Source organism: Myxine glutinosa, chromosome 12 (assembly GCF_964187855.1).
Source record: "Myxine glutinosa chromosome 12, kmMyxGlut1.1, whole genome shotgun sequence".
In the NCBI taxonomy this organism is placed as follows: Eukaryota; Metazoa; Chordata; class Myxini; order Myxiniformes; family Myxinidae; genus Myxine; species Myxine glutinosa.
Window position 1 is genome coordinate 35,834,860 of NC_136272.1, and position 14,635 is coordinate 35,849,494.

At 42.3% G+C, this 14,635-nt stretch overlaps 1 protein-coding gene across 4 annotated transcripts in view; it reads left to right on the forward strand.

Annotated features, from left to right (window-relative positions):
• HERC2 (HECT and RLD domain containing E3 ubiquitin protein ligase 2) overlaps positions 1-14,635 on the forward strand; it is a 425,948-nt gene that overhangs the window by 183,924 nt on the left and 227,389 nt on the right. For all 4 annotated transcript variants that reach the window (XM_078766738.1, XM_078766740.1, XM_068132745.2 and 1 more), the window contains exons 30-33: positions 947-1,142; positions 12,559-12,716; positions 12,826-12,981; positions 13,789-13,925. In XM_078766738.1, the coding sequence (XP_078622864.1) occupies positions 947-1,142; positions 12,559-12,716; positions 12,826-12,981; positions 13,789-13,925 (647 nt within the window). The remainder of the gene's footprint in view (positions 1-946; positions 1,143-12,558; positions 12,717-12,825; positions 12,982-13,788; positions 13,926-14,635) is intronic.

Genomic DNA, 14,635 nt, shown 5'->3' on the forward strand with positions numbered 1-14,635 from the left:
CTCTTATGGTTAAACTGCCAAAATCAAGACTCTCTGCTCACCTTCACTCCTTCATTCCTCTTTTCTCCCGCCTCTGGAACAAACTCCCTCACTCTCTTCAATCCCACTCATCCCTCCAGGTCTTTAAAACAGCTGTTCACCACCATCTCTTATCTTCCCCCATCCAAAACCTTGATCTTTTCTACCCCCGCTAATTTCACCCCAAATCCACTTTTTTGAAATACCAACTTCTGTCCTGGAAGTCCTTGGTGTCCTTGTGTTTTATACTTCACCAACCCCCCCCCCCCCCTTCCCACGCCTCCTCCCCCCAAGCCCTCTCCCTCCCACACATCTCCCGATGTCCCTGCTCTCAAATGTTGTGTTTGTGTTTGTGTGCTTGTTGTTTGTTGTGTTTGTGTGCTTGTGCTTGTGTGTTTGTTGTGTTTGTGTGCTTCCCCTTCTCCCCATCTTGTCTACCGCTCCCTCTTTTTATATATTTTGTTTGTCTGTTTGACTTGTTTGTGAAATAAATGTTAGCTCTTTCACGAGCCTCGATTCTGTATCCAAAAATAAATAAATGGGAGGACAGGGGAACAATATGAAGTTACGATGTATTTCCAAACTGGTTGGTGCGTTATATTCCGTTTCCTTTTTTCACATCGGAGTCTTCCTGGTGCGTTTACACATGAGTGGACCAAACACTATCTTCCATGATATCCACAACCTCTTACTTGAGCGATGTATCTGTTTCCTCTGCATGCCAATGCCTCCAAGTGTGTGTGTGTGTGTGTGTGTGTGTGTGTGTGTGTGTGTGTGTGTGTGTGTGTGTGTGTGTGTGTGTGTGTGTGTGTGTGTGTGTGTGTGTGTGTGTACGTACGTGTGTACGTACGAGCTTTGTTTGCATAATTATGTTTGTTTGTTTGCTTTGTGTATGTTATGCTTTTCCTCAATTCTTGTCCTTGTGCAGATACACCAGGAACAGGGTCGTTCCTACAAGGAAGTGTGTGCTCCTTTCATTGAGCGCTGCCGATTTCTTTTCAATGAGCTGCGGCCTGCTGTTTCTGCAAAGCTCATCACTGTGTCGCACCTTCAACCACCTGAGGCTTTACCACGCTGGCAGCAGGCTGTGCGGAAAATCGTCAGGCAGCTGAGAGCACAGCATGGTGAGGAATTTAAATTTCGCTGCTGAGAAGTACAAAATAGTTACACAATAAAACCTGTATTGAGATTTGTGCATGTGTACACAGAGCATCTTGCATGTCATTTGACAAAGATAGTTAGGTTTTCTGAAAATGAGAAAACACAACAACAACAGGCATTTTAAGGCCATTTTCCCTGCTAGAGCGGGGGTTAGCCTTGCAGTCCCCATGACAATCTTCTCCATTTTGCTCTATTTTGTGCATCTCCCCTTGTTAACGCCCTTGCCCACATTTCTTCTTCCACCATCTTTAGCCAAGTCTTTCTCGGTCTTCCCCATCCTCTATTTCCTTCCACATTCATTTCCATCACTCTTCTCAACCAGTCACTTTCATGCTTCCTCAACACATGACCAAACCATCTCAACCTGTTCCTCTTCACAGCATCAATCACAGGCTCTATTCCCATCATCTTTCGCAATTAATCATTTGTCTTCCTCTCTCTCAACGATACTCCACACATCCACCGAACCATTCGCATGTCCACCCTTTCCAGCCTTCGTTGCTGCTCTACGTTCATTACCCATGTCTCGCTCCCATAAATCATAGCACTTCTCACACATGCAGCATACACCTTTCCCTTCAGCTTCAACGACACTCCCCTCTTCGTGAGCATGCCACTCAGTTCCCGAAATGTCTTCCATGCCATCCTTCTTCTTCTTCCATGAAACTTCTTCTTCTGAAAATGAGAAAGGAAAACATTATTTTCCGGTTATAAACAGATGAGTCCAAGAAGTGAAAGGTATGTCCTTCAGTAGGCCTGTTTAGCATTATCATCCGAATCCCTGGCTCATTCTTTGTGGAAATTGACTTGACTTTTCTCGCTTATTTTCAAATGTATAATGAAGGCGTTTCTTCACAAGGCTATTCCTTTTCTAATCCCTGCAATTCTGGACCTTCGTGCTCTGGTTAATTGATCAATTTGGTCTCCCTACAATCTATTTTCACTCTGCTTCTTCCATTTCATTCTCTATACATTGCTAGTTTGTAATGCTCGCATTTCACTGGTTGTCTATTCTTCTTGCTAACCATACATCCCATCTCCATTTCAGTTTTTTGACTTTGACCACAAAATCGTTGAATATGCTTTCCTGTCTAAAGGCGAGCGGTGTAGGGTGCTTTTGGGTCGAGTACCCCTCCCCATCTTAGAACAAAACACAACCTATTTTTTCTTCAAGGGGGATGTCTGGGGAGTTAGAAAATCATGGTTGTGAATATGAAAGCATTGCACATCACTCAGAGAATCACATTTACATATATATATAATAGGTGCTGATGTCGATGCTGAGAGCCGATTTGACATGACAGGTTTTTTGCCTCTATAGGCATCAATAACCACCTTTAGAGGCCATTTTCTCGCTTATTTTCAAATGTATAATGAAGGCGTTTCTTCTTGTGCACATCAATGGGCTTCTTGTGCAATCCCCCCTTCTATAGGCATCAATATTGATGCTATCTATCTATAATTCCAGTAATCTCTGTACGTTTGTACGTTTGTCTGTGACCGCTGTTTCTCGACAACCACGGGTCCGATATACTTTTAACTTGCCAGGTATATTGCTGGGGACCCGAGGATGTGCCTTTTCAAGGTTTCATATTAATCGGACAATTACTTACCGAGCTATGTCCAAAAAACGATTCAACCAATCAGAGAGCAGCGAACTATCGCGTGTGCCGAACGTGGCGGACACACTCTACCTCGGATGGCACATTTGAGAGCGTATTCATTTATTTCACGTTTGCAAACTATGTTGGCGTTAAACTATGTTTTAAAACTAATAAAAACGAATTTGCGATTCATTCGCTTTCCTGCGCGTTTGTGCACGCGATGGCGATTTCTTTACCAAACTCCGGAAGCCGTTCGCTTTGGACCAAACCATTGCATGTAAATAGAGGGGGGGGGATTGTCACCGTACTCGCAAGCCGTTCGCTTTGGACCAAACCATTGCATGTAAATAGAGGGGGGGATATACTTTTAGATATATATATAGTACGGGCATGCCCTAGTATGCACAAATGTGATATTAAAATGTGCAGGAAGATAAGACACTCAATAAAATAGGATTGAGGCTTAACAAATAACTTTTATTCGATAGAAATGACAAAATGTTGAAATTAAATGCTGCAAATTCACTTCGGTTTCATCGATAAAGTGGGACAAATACATTGTAATTTCAGAAATATTAGTTTCATAGTCATAAAGTTTATGTTCAAATTTGCCCTGTTCATTTGTGTATATCACATTATTAAGAAAAATGGTAATATTGTTACTGATCGCGGTTTAGGATGTTGTTTGCCGAGCGAAGGCTCCGCGACCGAACAGTTGTTCCCCGACTCACCCGATTCACCCAGAACTTTGGCCGTATCGCACCGCAGCTGCCCAATCTGGAAAAGACTAAAACGACGAAATGCAAAGAGGAAAAGGAATAAGACGAGAAGACGGACAGAAGAGTAATTGGATTTATTATACACACAAGCAAAAAGAAAGCAGTCACGTTTATTTACAACACATAAGACCCAGGTGACACAGTGCAAATACTAGCTTATACAGACTTAATTAAATACCCAGGGACAAGACACACAGAACAAACTCACGTACACAAGAAGGGTGGAAAGGCAGGAGGTGGATGGCTGGAGGGAGAGGAAGGTCCAAGGGGGTCCTGCAGCACGATCGGCGCGTTTAGCAGCCGCCGTTCCTTCGCGGCCCTGCTCAAAACCGCCGTCCAGGCCCCAAGCGGCTGTTGGGTGTTGTTGCTGCTGTGGCCGCCGCTTGCTTTGCCAGGACTCGTCTGACTCGTCTGGTCCAAACCCTCAACTCAACAACACTCTTGCACGTCTCCCTGTCCAACCACTCTTTCTCTCTTGGTCCAACCACTCTTTCTCTTTCTTGGTCCAACCACTCTTTCTCTCTCTTGGTCCACTCAATCCTCACCACCGACTCCTCAACGCCACTTGCGCGCGCGCCTTTATAGCGCCTCCGGCGATCAAGCCGCCGGCCTTCAGGACACGCCCATCGGTGTGCTCACCTCGGCCCTGGTTGGTCACGCGACCCTCTGGCTCCGCCCTTGATGACGATGGGCGGGCACGCCCCTCTTCCCCGACCCGAGCACATGTTCAATGGTGGTTTTGGAGGGGATGTAATTGGCAATCGAGGCTTGGCAATGACGAAAGGGGTTGTGAAAGGAAATGGAGATTTTGGGGATGGGAATGAAAGGAATCTATCTCTTTCACTGGTGCAATGGAGTACTTCAATTAATGGGAGACACAGCCTTACCCTAAAACACAGAATAAGATATAACTATCGAACAGGGGTATTCTATTATTGGCTGACGTGTATGCTTGTGGACTAATTATGGGATGCCCTTTGACCTTTACACAGCTCCGGAGGCAGGGGGCGCAGAATAAACAATAATAATAATAATAAAGCACACAATCAAAAAAATATACAGTCCTCATATCCGCAACAATATCAATGATACTGATAATTATATTGTCTAAATCTAACGTCACCCCCCTAATATTTTACCAACATCCAGAAATCACAGTAGGATATACATGTCATTCTGATGATGCTCCTCTGTGGAACAGTACGGCTGCCATGGCATGAGTAGTTGACTTTCCATCCAAAGTTGCTTCATTTTGGTCAAAGTTATCAATGGCGCCGTCGATGATAGGATAATCATCAATGACCCTCAGGTTTTGGAGTCTTTTGGGTATGTAAACATCCTCTGATCTACTTGTCTGATCAATGGCAGCAGATGTGAGGAAATGCCGTACTTCGTCGTATGATACACAGTGACCCAGTGAATGAAGTAAGTCAATGATGTTCTTACTTCCAAATTCGTGATGTACTTTTAAGGCTAGGTCCAGGGTTTTTGCTGTGTACACATTTTGGTTCTGTGATATTATGTCATGACATATGGCGATCGTTTTCAGGTTGCTCTTTGAAACACCCTCGTTGCTACAGCTAGTTATATTCGTGTATGACTTCTCACTGAAGCACCACTGAATGAAGTCATACATAGCATCTGGAATGAATTTGGCATACTGCTCAATGTTTGTGTCTTCAGCTGGTGCATCGACACCAGTTGCATGCTTGATGTCAGCCATGTGCTTCCTCAGTATGCCAGCAGCAGTGTGCAAGATAGGGTTTTCATTCACTGGTTCTGCTTGTGCTGTAGAAACCAGTTTTTCATAGTCATCATCATCGTTTGCATCTTGCAGAGCAGTGGCCTGTTTTAGTGCATCACCCAAGGTCACAGAAGAGGAGTACACGATGTCAGTACAACATAATGTAACACAGACCAACTGATCACTGTAATGTTTGGTTAATCGTTCCTTCAATTTCCAGGCGGTGTACTGCTGCGCATTACAGGCACCCAATTCAACTAAATAGTTGATGAACTGTGCTTTCAAACTGGCAAGGGTTGTCACAGTCCTTTTTTTGGAGAAGACAGTTTGGTCCAAATGAATTTTAAGTTCATCAAAGGCTACATTGTGTAATGTAACTGCTGCTGACTCTCCTGACTTGTTTTGCGCAGCAGCTATGTTGAGGTCTGTTATATAATGTCCATAGCATAATCGGTGGTATTTGGCATCATAGGCAAACAAATCTGAATACAAGAGCATTCGCATATGAATGGTGTCGTCTTTTCTTTTGTGGTCCGCTGCAAGAACCTTTTCTCTGGTGGTCTGTCCGATGCCTGTGGAAATTTGTGTAAGCTGTTTTCTATTTGAAGTGTTCCGTTTGCCACAAATGAAACAATCATTCCTGATGTCAAACCCGCTTGTTTCACTTCTCATGAGCCTTGAAGGTTCCGTAGAGATGGACTCCGACGTACATGGTTGTTGTTCAGTATCGGTAGATTGGCATTTAGGCAAATTTGACTTGCTGGTGTAATTGGCACGACATGATTTATGGAAAGCCACTTTCAGATTCAGGCTTAAAATCTCTTGTTGCAAAGGCCAGAGTGCATCATAAACATCATCTTGTCTCAGCTTACTTGCTTTTAGAATTGCATTCAAGCCATCAGCAGTTGGGTTCTTAACCACATGGTCCTTTTTCGGGTCAAGAGTTTTGGAGCATATGATACAATTTCCGTATCGATTTTTCGACGTTTCACAGCTGGTGCTTCCAAATCCATGGTAGAAGGTTAGTGATGACCATTGTCAGAAAAGTCCATCTGGAAAGAAATATAGCAAACCAATTGTGCATTTTATGACTAAAGCATGACAGTTTCAGCATATAATCTACATACCCCAATGAAGGTTTAAGTCAACAGATTTTCAGTATTTTGCCTTAGTTTTCTTATTTCCCCCTTAAAACATGCCATTTTTTTAGTTATACATGTTCTTGGTACTCTTATGCATAATATTGCTACATTATTTCATTTAGAAAAAGTTTATATCTTTCAAAATCTTACCTTTTTCATTGACCTCAGAGTTTTGTTTGTCCACATGGAGACAGTTGAAAGCTGAGAGGATTGTGTCATCAGTCACATGACATAAGGGGATGTCCCGAAGTTATTTATAGCTTTTACTTTCAAGTACCTGTAACTCTTTAAATAATGGTCAGACAGTTTAGGTATGTATTAGGCACTAATAGGAAATCATATATGGGGAATCATTTGCCACCATCAGATTTGACCTTGGAACAAGGGATTAAGGTCAAACTGTCAATGGAGCATGCAATGCTGGGGTCAATGACCTCTCAAGGTCACCACAGGTCAGAAACAAATTGCCTCCATGTCTGAAATAAAACCTTGGGGTATGTAGATTATATGCTGAAACTGCCATGCACATAAAATGCACAACACCTTCCATATATGACCTTATCTGCCCCACTACTTGATGTTTTGGCGGTATTGCGATTTGTGAATTTCAATAAAATATTAGGGGCGTGACATTTGATTTTGACAGTATAATTATCAGTATTATTGATATTAACATTTTGGTTAATAATGTTAAATACACGAATGAACAGGGGAAATTTGAACATAAACTTTATGACTAAGAAGCTAATATTTCTGAAATTACAATGTATTTGTCCCCATTTTATCGATGAAACCGAACTGAATTTGTAGCATTTAATTTCAGCATTTTGTCATTTCTACCCAAGAAAAGTTATTTTTTAAGCCTTATTCCTATTTTATTGATTGTGTCTTATCTTCCTGCACATTTTAATACCATGTTTGTGCATATAGCATCAATATTGACACCTATAAAGGCAAAAAACCTGTTACGTCAAATCGGCTCTTGGCATCAACATCAGCACCTATTATATATATATATATATATATATGTAAATGTGATTCTCGGAGTGATGTGCAATGCTTTCATATTCACAACCATGATTTTCTAACTTTCCAGACATCCCCCTTGAAGAAAAAATAGGTTGTTTTTTGTTCTAAGATGGGGAGGGTGTAGACCCATTTTAAGGCCCCTTTTGAGATTTCACCATTAGCCTACTAAGCCATTAGCTTATATTTACCTCTGCCATCAAAGGTGGATGGAGGTTATGTTTTCACCCCTGTCTGTTTGTTTGTCCATTTGTCTGTCCGTTTGTGAACAAAATATCTTTAAAAGTTGTCGACGGATTTGGACGAAATTTGGCAGAGATGTAGCGTATGTGACAAGGACGAAATAATTAGATTTTGGTAAAGATCCGGATTCGGATCCGGCTACTATAATTTTTTAAGTGATTCTTCACCGTTGGGAGATCGGGCCAAAAACTATACATAGCAGGATATCTCAAAAAGGTATTTATGGATTTGGACGAAACGGGTTGGACAGGTTGTGTGTGTGACAAGGAAGAATTGATTAAATTTTGGTGAAGATCTGGATCCGGATCCAGCTGGTAGAATGTTGTAAGTGATTATTCACCATTGAGTGATATGGCCAACCAGGTGGAGGTATGCTCTCTACTGAGTGCAGTTCTAGTCTTTTGTTTTTTCTGATCCTGTGACAACATCTTTCCATCGTCATCGTCTTCGTCATCTATTTTTACTCAATCTTAATTTTAGCATACCATGGTTCACTGCCATACATTTTTGCTTGTATAACCCCTTGTTTGTAAACTTGTAAAAGTTATCTTCAGACACGAAGCAGTTTGTTATCTTTGGTATATTGCAATTTTCCAAATGCTGCAATTAAATTTTCCCTCCCCCCACTACTGTTTTCGTTCTCTTCATGAAAGCGATTGGTGTTATTTTTCTGAGTTGACTTATTTGAATATAGCTGCTGATCAATTTTTCATTGAACATTTTAAATTTCTTGCTTTCTTGCATGTCACTTTAATTTGATTTTTGTCATTTTCATATTTGATCAGAGCTTCTAACTGTCAAAATCTAGCTCGTCTATCATGTTTTTAGTTCTTCATCATTGCTGTGTATCAAAATGGCCATCCCTAAATTTTGGTGGCTTCGTCTTTTCCAATAATTTATATTTCTCTATTTTTCAAACTTAGCTGTTGAAATACTCTAGATTGTGTCAATGTTATTGGTTTTGCCACAACTATGCAGGTTATGATTCTAACTTGCTGTTCTACGAAAAATGACTTTACTTGGCCCATTAATTTATCTGAAGTTGATATTTTGATGATGTAGAGCTTGTGCACTACAGCATTGCTTCCACACTGTCGATTGCTTTTTTCCCAAATAATAAATGCGAGGTACAATGGCATTTATTTTGACTTTTTCAGAAGTCGATTTAATTTTTGAAAGTGATCCAATGTTGAATATCCACTTAAGGAACCAACTTGCTCTGTTGGTTGGTTGTTGTATGGAAAAAAAAATTACTTTAATAAACATTTCTCGTTAGTGGATTTTGAGGGATATATAATTTTTCCATTGAAGGAGACTGTGCGATTATCTTGATTGTTGATTATAGGATTCATCAACATTTAAGACATTTTGATTGGGGTTTTGTCTCTGCTTCTTGTAATACCCTTTAAAATTTCATTATCTTCAGACCTTGCTTTGCCTTTATGGCCCCTTTCTGTGTCTCTCATTCTCTTGTGATGTGTATATATATATATATATATTTTCCCCTGTTATAAAATGTTTTGAAAAATATTATTTTGAAAGATTATATTGCATGATTCACAAAGGATCTTTTTTCCTCTCTATCTTGTGCATATAGATTTGGCCTATTTTATTACCTCCGCCACCGAAGGTGGATGGAGGTATTGTTTTCATCCCTGTCTGTCTGTTTGTCTATCTGTTTGTCTATCTGTTTGTCTGTCTGTTTGTCTTTCTGTTTATTTGTGAACAGGATATCTCAAAAAGTTGAGGATGGATTCAGACGAAACTTGGTGGAAAGGTTGTGTGTGAAAAGGACGAATCTATTCAATTTCGGGGAAGATCCAAATCCAGATACGAGAATTTTAAAACTTTTAAAGTGATTCTTCACCATTGAGTATATTGCGCCAAAATGAGCATGGTATTTCAAAAGGTTGTGGACGACATATGACAAAACGAGGTGGATGAGTTGGTTAGGCGACAATAACAAGCCGATTAGATTTTGGTTCAGGTCCAAATCCAGATCTGACCTATAATATATTGTTGCGGATATGAGAATTGTGTTTTTTTTATTGTGTTGTATTGTATAGTAAATTGTTGTGAAATATTGCTTTATTCTGGACCCTCCTCACTCCAGTGTTGTGTAAAGGTCAAAGGGCGTTCCCGTAGTTAATTCCATAAAGCATACACGTCAGCCAATCATAGATTTCCCCCTTGTTGATAGTTATATCTTTATTATGTGTATTAGGGTAAGGCCTTGCCTTCCATTAAGATGACACTCCATTGCACCAAGTGAAACAAGATAGATTCCCTTTCATTCCCCATTCCCACTCCCAAAACTTTCATTGCCAAGCCTCGATTGCCAATTACATCCCCTCCAAAACCACCATTGAACATGTGCTCGGGTCGGGGAAGAAGGGCGTGCCTGCCCGTCGTCATCAAGGGCGGAGCCAGAGGGTCGCGCGACCAACCAGGGCCGAGGTGAGCACACCGATGGGCGTGTCCTGAAGGCCGGCGGCTTGATCGCCGGAGGCGCTATAAAAAGCGCGCGCGCAAGAAGCAAGGGGGGAGTGGTTGCGTTGTTGAGTGCAGTAGTTGGACAGGGAGACGTGCAAGTTGTTGAGTTGAGGGGTTGGACCAGATGAGCTCTGACAAAACGAGAGAGACGAGTCCTGGAAGGAGCACGCGACGTCCACACAGCCGCAGCAACAGCAGCAACAACAGCAGCTTTGGGCCTGGGCGGCAGTTTTGAGCAGGGCCGCGAAGGAACGGCGGCTGCTAAACGCGCCGATCGTGCTGCAGGACCCGTTGGACCTTCCTCTCCCTCCAGCCATCCACCTCCTACCTTTCCATCCTTTTGTGTACGTGAGTTTGTTCTGTGTGTCTTGTCCCTGGGTTAATTAAGACTGTAGGTAAGCTAGCGATTTTCACTGTCTCTAATATCTTCTGTACATTATTTTATTATCTTTCCTTCTTCCTTGGTTACTTTGAGCGTGTATATAATAGGAATAAATTTAGTAGTATTGCCAACCTTTTTGTCTTCTTCTTCTTCTTCTTCACATCCGTGTCGCCTTTGTCTTTTCCCTATTGAATATCTGTGGCGCGATCCGGCCAATGTTCGGGAATCGGGTTAGTCGGGGTAACTGTTGGGGCCGCGGGGCCTCCGCTCGGCAAAACCAACATCTTATCCGCGGTCAGTAACAATATTAAAAAAAAATAACCACCTTTAGAGGCCATTTTTCCCCGCAAAGCGGGGGTTGGCCTTTTTCGGGAACCGTGGTTGTTGTTGTTTTTGGTCCCCTTTTTGAAGCAATGTTTTACGGCCGGATGCCCTTCCTGACGCCAACCCTTTTTGCCGCCTTTACCGACAAACAGGGAATTACCAGTGAACTGGTACTCAATTAGCCGACCTCGGAAGGATGACAGGCTGAGTCAACCCCCCTGGTGTTAATTCAGCGATCGACCGGGATTCGAACCCAGGATCCTAGGATCCTAAGCTGGCACCCTAGCTGCTAGCCCAACACCAGGGTCTGACCTATAAGTGGGATACAAAACGTAAAATGTTCAGCCTGGCAGAGGTATGCTCTCTAACGAGTGCCGTTCTAGTTTGTAATGCCTTTGACACTGTATTTATATAACCAGACTCAGTGGTGTGATTGTTAGAGCGTCGGCTCTGATTCTGGGAGGTCGGTGGTTAAAACCCTGGCCAAGTTGTACCAAATAATTGAAAATGGTACGTGCTGCTTCCTTGCTTGAAGATCAGCATTTAAAAGGATAGAGCACAGACGATCAATGCTGGCAAGGCAATGACAAACCACTCTTGCCAAGAAACTGAATCTGCAGCAACAGTGACTACTTACGATTTTCACCTGTATACATGCCACGGTGCATGTGGTTTACTGACTCATGCTGCAGATAGGGGGAGAATATGACTGTATATGATGATATATATGAGTACATACTTGCCTCCTGAACTGTTGAGCCTGGGTTCAAATATTGGCCTCGCTATAAACTGTCACCCTGGTGTTTTGCAGGAATGACGATACATAATTTTGTGTTCTGTTATTCGATGGGCATTAAATTTGTCTCCTGGACTGCTAGCATTAGTTAAGTGACAATAAAGATTGAACAAATGATAAATTCCTGCACTCGCTCTCAGTCGAGTGTCTTTCTTGGAAATGGCGACCCGTCCAGCATGGGAACCCCAAGCCGATGAAATTGCCTAGGCAGCCTTATGTACCAAGCAGCGTAAACAGGATAAACTAAACGGAACTGCATGGACTCAGTTGCTAACACACAGATCGATTACAATACCCTGTCCCATCCCTTAGGGAATGGGAGAAGCTAATAAAAAAGTTAATCATTCAATTTTTAATTCTTGTTCTGATTTGTTTTTTGTTTTTGACAAACAGGAGACGGAGATTGTTCAAGATTCAGAAGAAATGTATGCCGGCAAAATCAATCTATTTACTTGTATACCAATACCACCCACACAGTGAGATGAAGTCAGCCTTGGGAATTGTGTAATTGCAATGGATAAGCTTTGCGTGAAACTTCTGGTGGACACTGGTTGTACTATGTGTAGAAAGAAGTTGTCTTACTTGTGAAGGCATGTAGATCAGTGTCGGTAGACAGGTTGAATCATGGATGGAATCATCTAAATTCTAAACGTTGCTTCTTCGAAGTATGCCGCCCGCCATGGGAAGCAAAGATAATCTCATGGTTTGGTACGTTCTGGTGATTCCATTCATCTTACTGTGTGCAATTCACATGTGAAATGCATGCACACTTCATTGGACTTTGCTTATGCCTGGTGTTTGGGCACAAAATAATCAAGATGCTCCACTTTGCTTTGTATTATTCAGTGGTACCAGAAATAGATCAGCATCCAAAAAACCTGGCAACCTCGATTGATACAAAAGTGACATCCAGTGATGAGACTGCTGAGCATGATTTATGCTCTTTTGTGGCTGTGTGTGCTCCCATTGCTACTTCTGAATCGGCAAGTAGCCTGTCCTTGCAGGTTAGTATCTGGTATACTGTACACACTGCCACACAAGTTTTATTTTAGGCACTGCCCCCTACTCCTAATAACTTTTTAAAGACAAATCTAACCACTTTAAATGTTGCAGGAGAAGGCTGACTTCGTACAAAGTGTGACCCAGAAGTTTGGGTTTCCACGCGCACACTCTACTGCACCGGGCAGCCTGGTAATGCGCATCGTTGAGCTAGCTCTTAGGGAGCAGCCAGTGGATGTTGAAAAATTGCGCCTTTCTCTTCTCAAACAGGTGAAAATGATGGCAAGGCCACTATGCATGCGATTTAACCAACATCCATAATTGTTTGTTATTTTAATATTATTTTATTATGGTAACAAAGACGAAACCTCTTGCTGCTGTTGTAGTATTTTCCACTTTAAATATTTTCCTTTGTAAGGAAGTATATGTATACATTAAATGTCTTCCTGCTTTCTCCTCCTCCTCTTACCTTTATAATGGGTGAGGGCCAATGGCACCAAGGTTCTGCTCTGCCTTGACCATAATCCTCCTCCACTTCCCTCTGTCTTCAGCAAAATCTCTCCACTCTCCAACCACCCCCACCTTACTGTATCCCTCTTCACACAATCCTCCCATCTTAACCGTGGTCTCCCTATTTTCCTCCTACGTTGCTCTTTCAAGCTATCCACTCTCTTTGCCATTGTCTCTTCCCCCATCTGAACCAAGTGCCCAGCCCATCTCAGCCGACATTTCACCAATCTCTCCGGCAAGCTCATCTGCACACCAATCTCCTCCCTCAGTTAACCCATCATCCTTCCACCACCTTCTTCACTCCCACAATCCTCCTCACCCATTTCTTCTCACAAACCTGCAGTCTCTGTTGTTTTCTCTCTTTCGGTTCCACCACTTCCAGACCACAATATGTGCTCTGAAAATACTCGTGAAAGTTTCTGAAACATGTTGTTGTGAAAAAGAAGTTGAATACAAAATATAAAATGCAGAGTTCTCTCAGAAAGAAAGATTTGAGTGAGCGGATGTGGAATGGTGGAAGATGGAAAGATAGAAAATATGCATCTGCTTTATTTGTATTTTTGGCAGATGGAGCGAGCTGAAGTTCGCCTTGAAGGTTTACAAGTCATGTTGAAACTTCTTCAGAAGAGGCAACTTCTACCATCTGTGCGCTATGCACTCCTTTGCGGTTGGCTTCGGCTACTGCCTGAGGGTTATGCACGTGGGTAGGTTGATATAGGTACGCTAGACTTCCATCAATTGTTAAACGTTTTTATTTTCTGCCTCCATAATCCAAATTACTTAGTTGAACAATTGGTTCACGAGTTATCAAACAGAGTGACCACTATATTCGTCATGGGTGTGTGTGTGTGTCTGTCTGTCTGTCTGTCTGACTGTCCGCAGCATAACTACCCGATGATATCATCCGATCTTGATGAAACTTGGGTGGGAGGTTGATATCATGATCTAGTTGTGTCCTGCCTAGAGTGGGCGTATTGCGCCCATTGTGGGCGGAGCGACGCTCGAAAAAGATGTCTTTTTAGGGGGTAATCGAGTTCAAGCTACATCTTCTCCGAGGGGTTTGGTGGAATCTGACAAGGGGTTTCGGTATTTGGTTAGGCCGATGTCATGTGTCTAGCCCCACGGAGCTCGATTTTTCATTTTCGCCCCAAGGTCAAGGTCACGGTCACAAGGTTGCGAAATTTAGAAAAGTCGATTTTTGATGGTTTTATTACATTGTTCGCTTCCTGATAGGGTTAAATGTCATACATGATCTTATATTATCTATCACATACATCATGAAATACAAGTTTTCCAACAAATTTCAGAATCTTCGACCTTTGACCTTTGAAGGACCTGCCACCTGCCACGTGGGCCCCAGACCCCCCAGTCCGGGCCTGCTTCAGTTATAGTCCGTCCTTTCTCATTGAATACC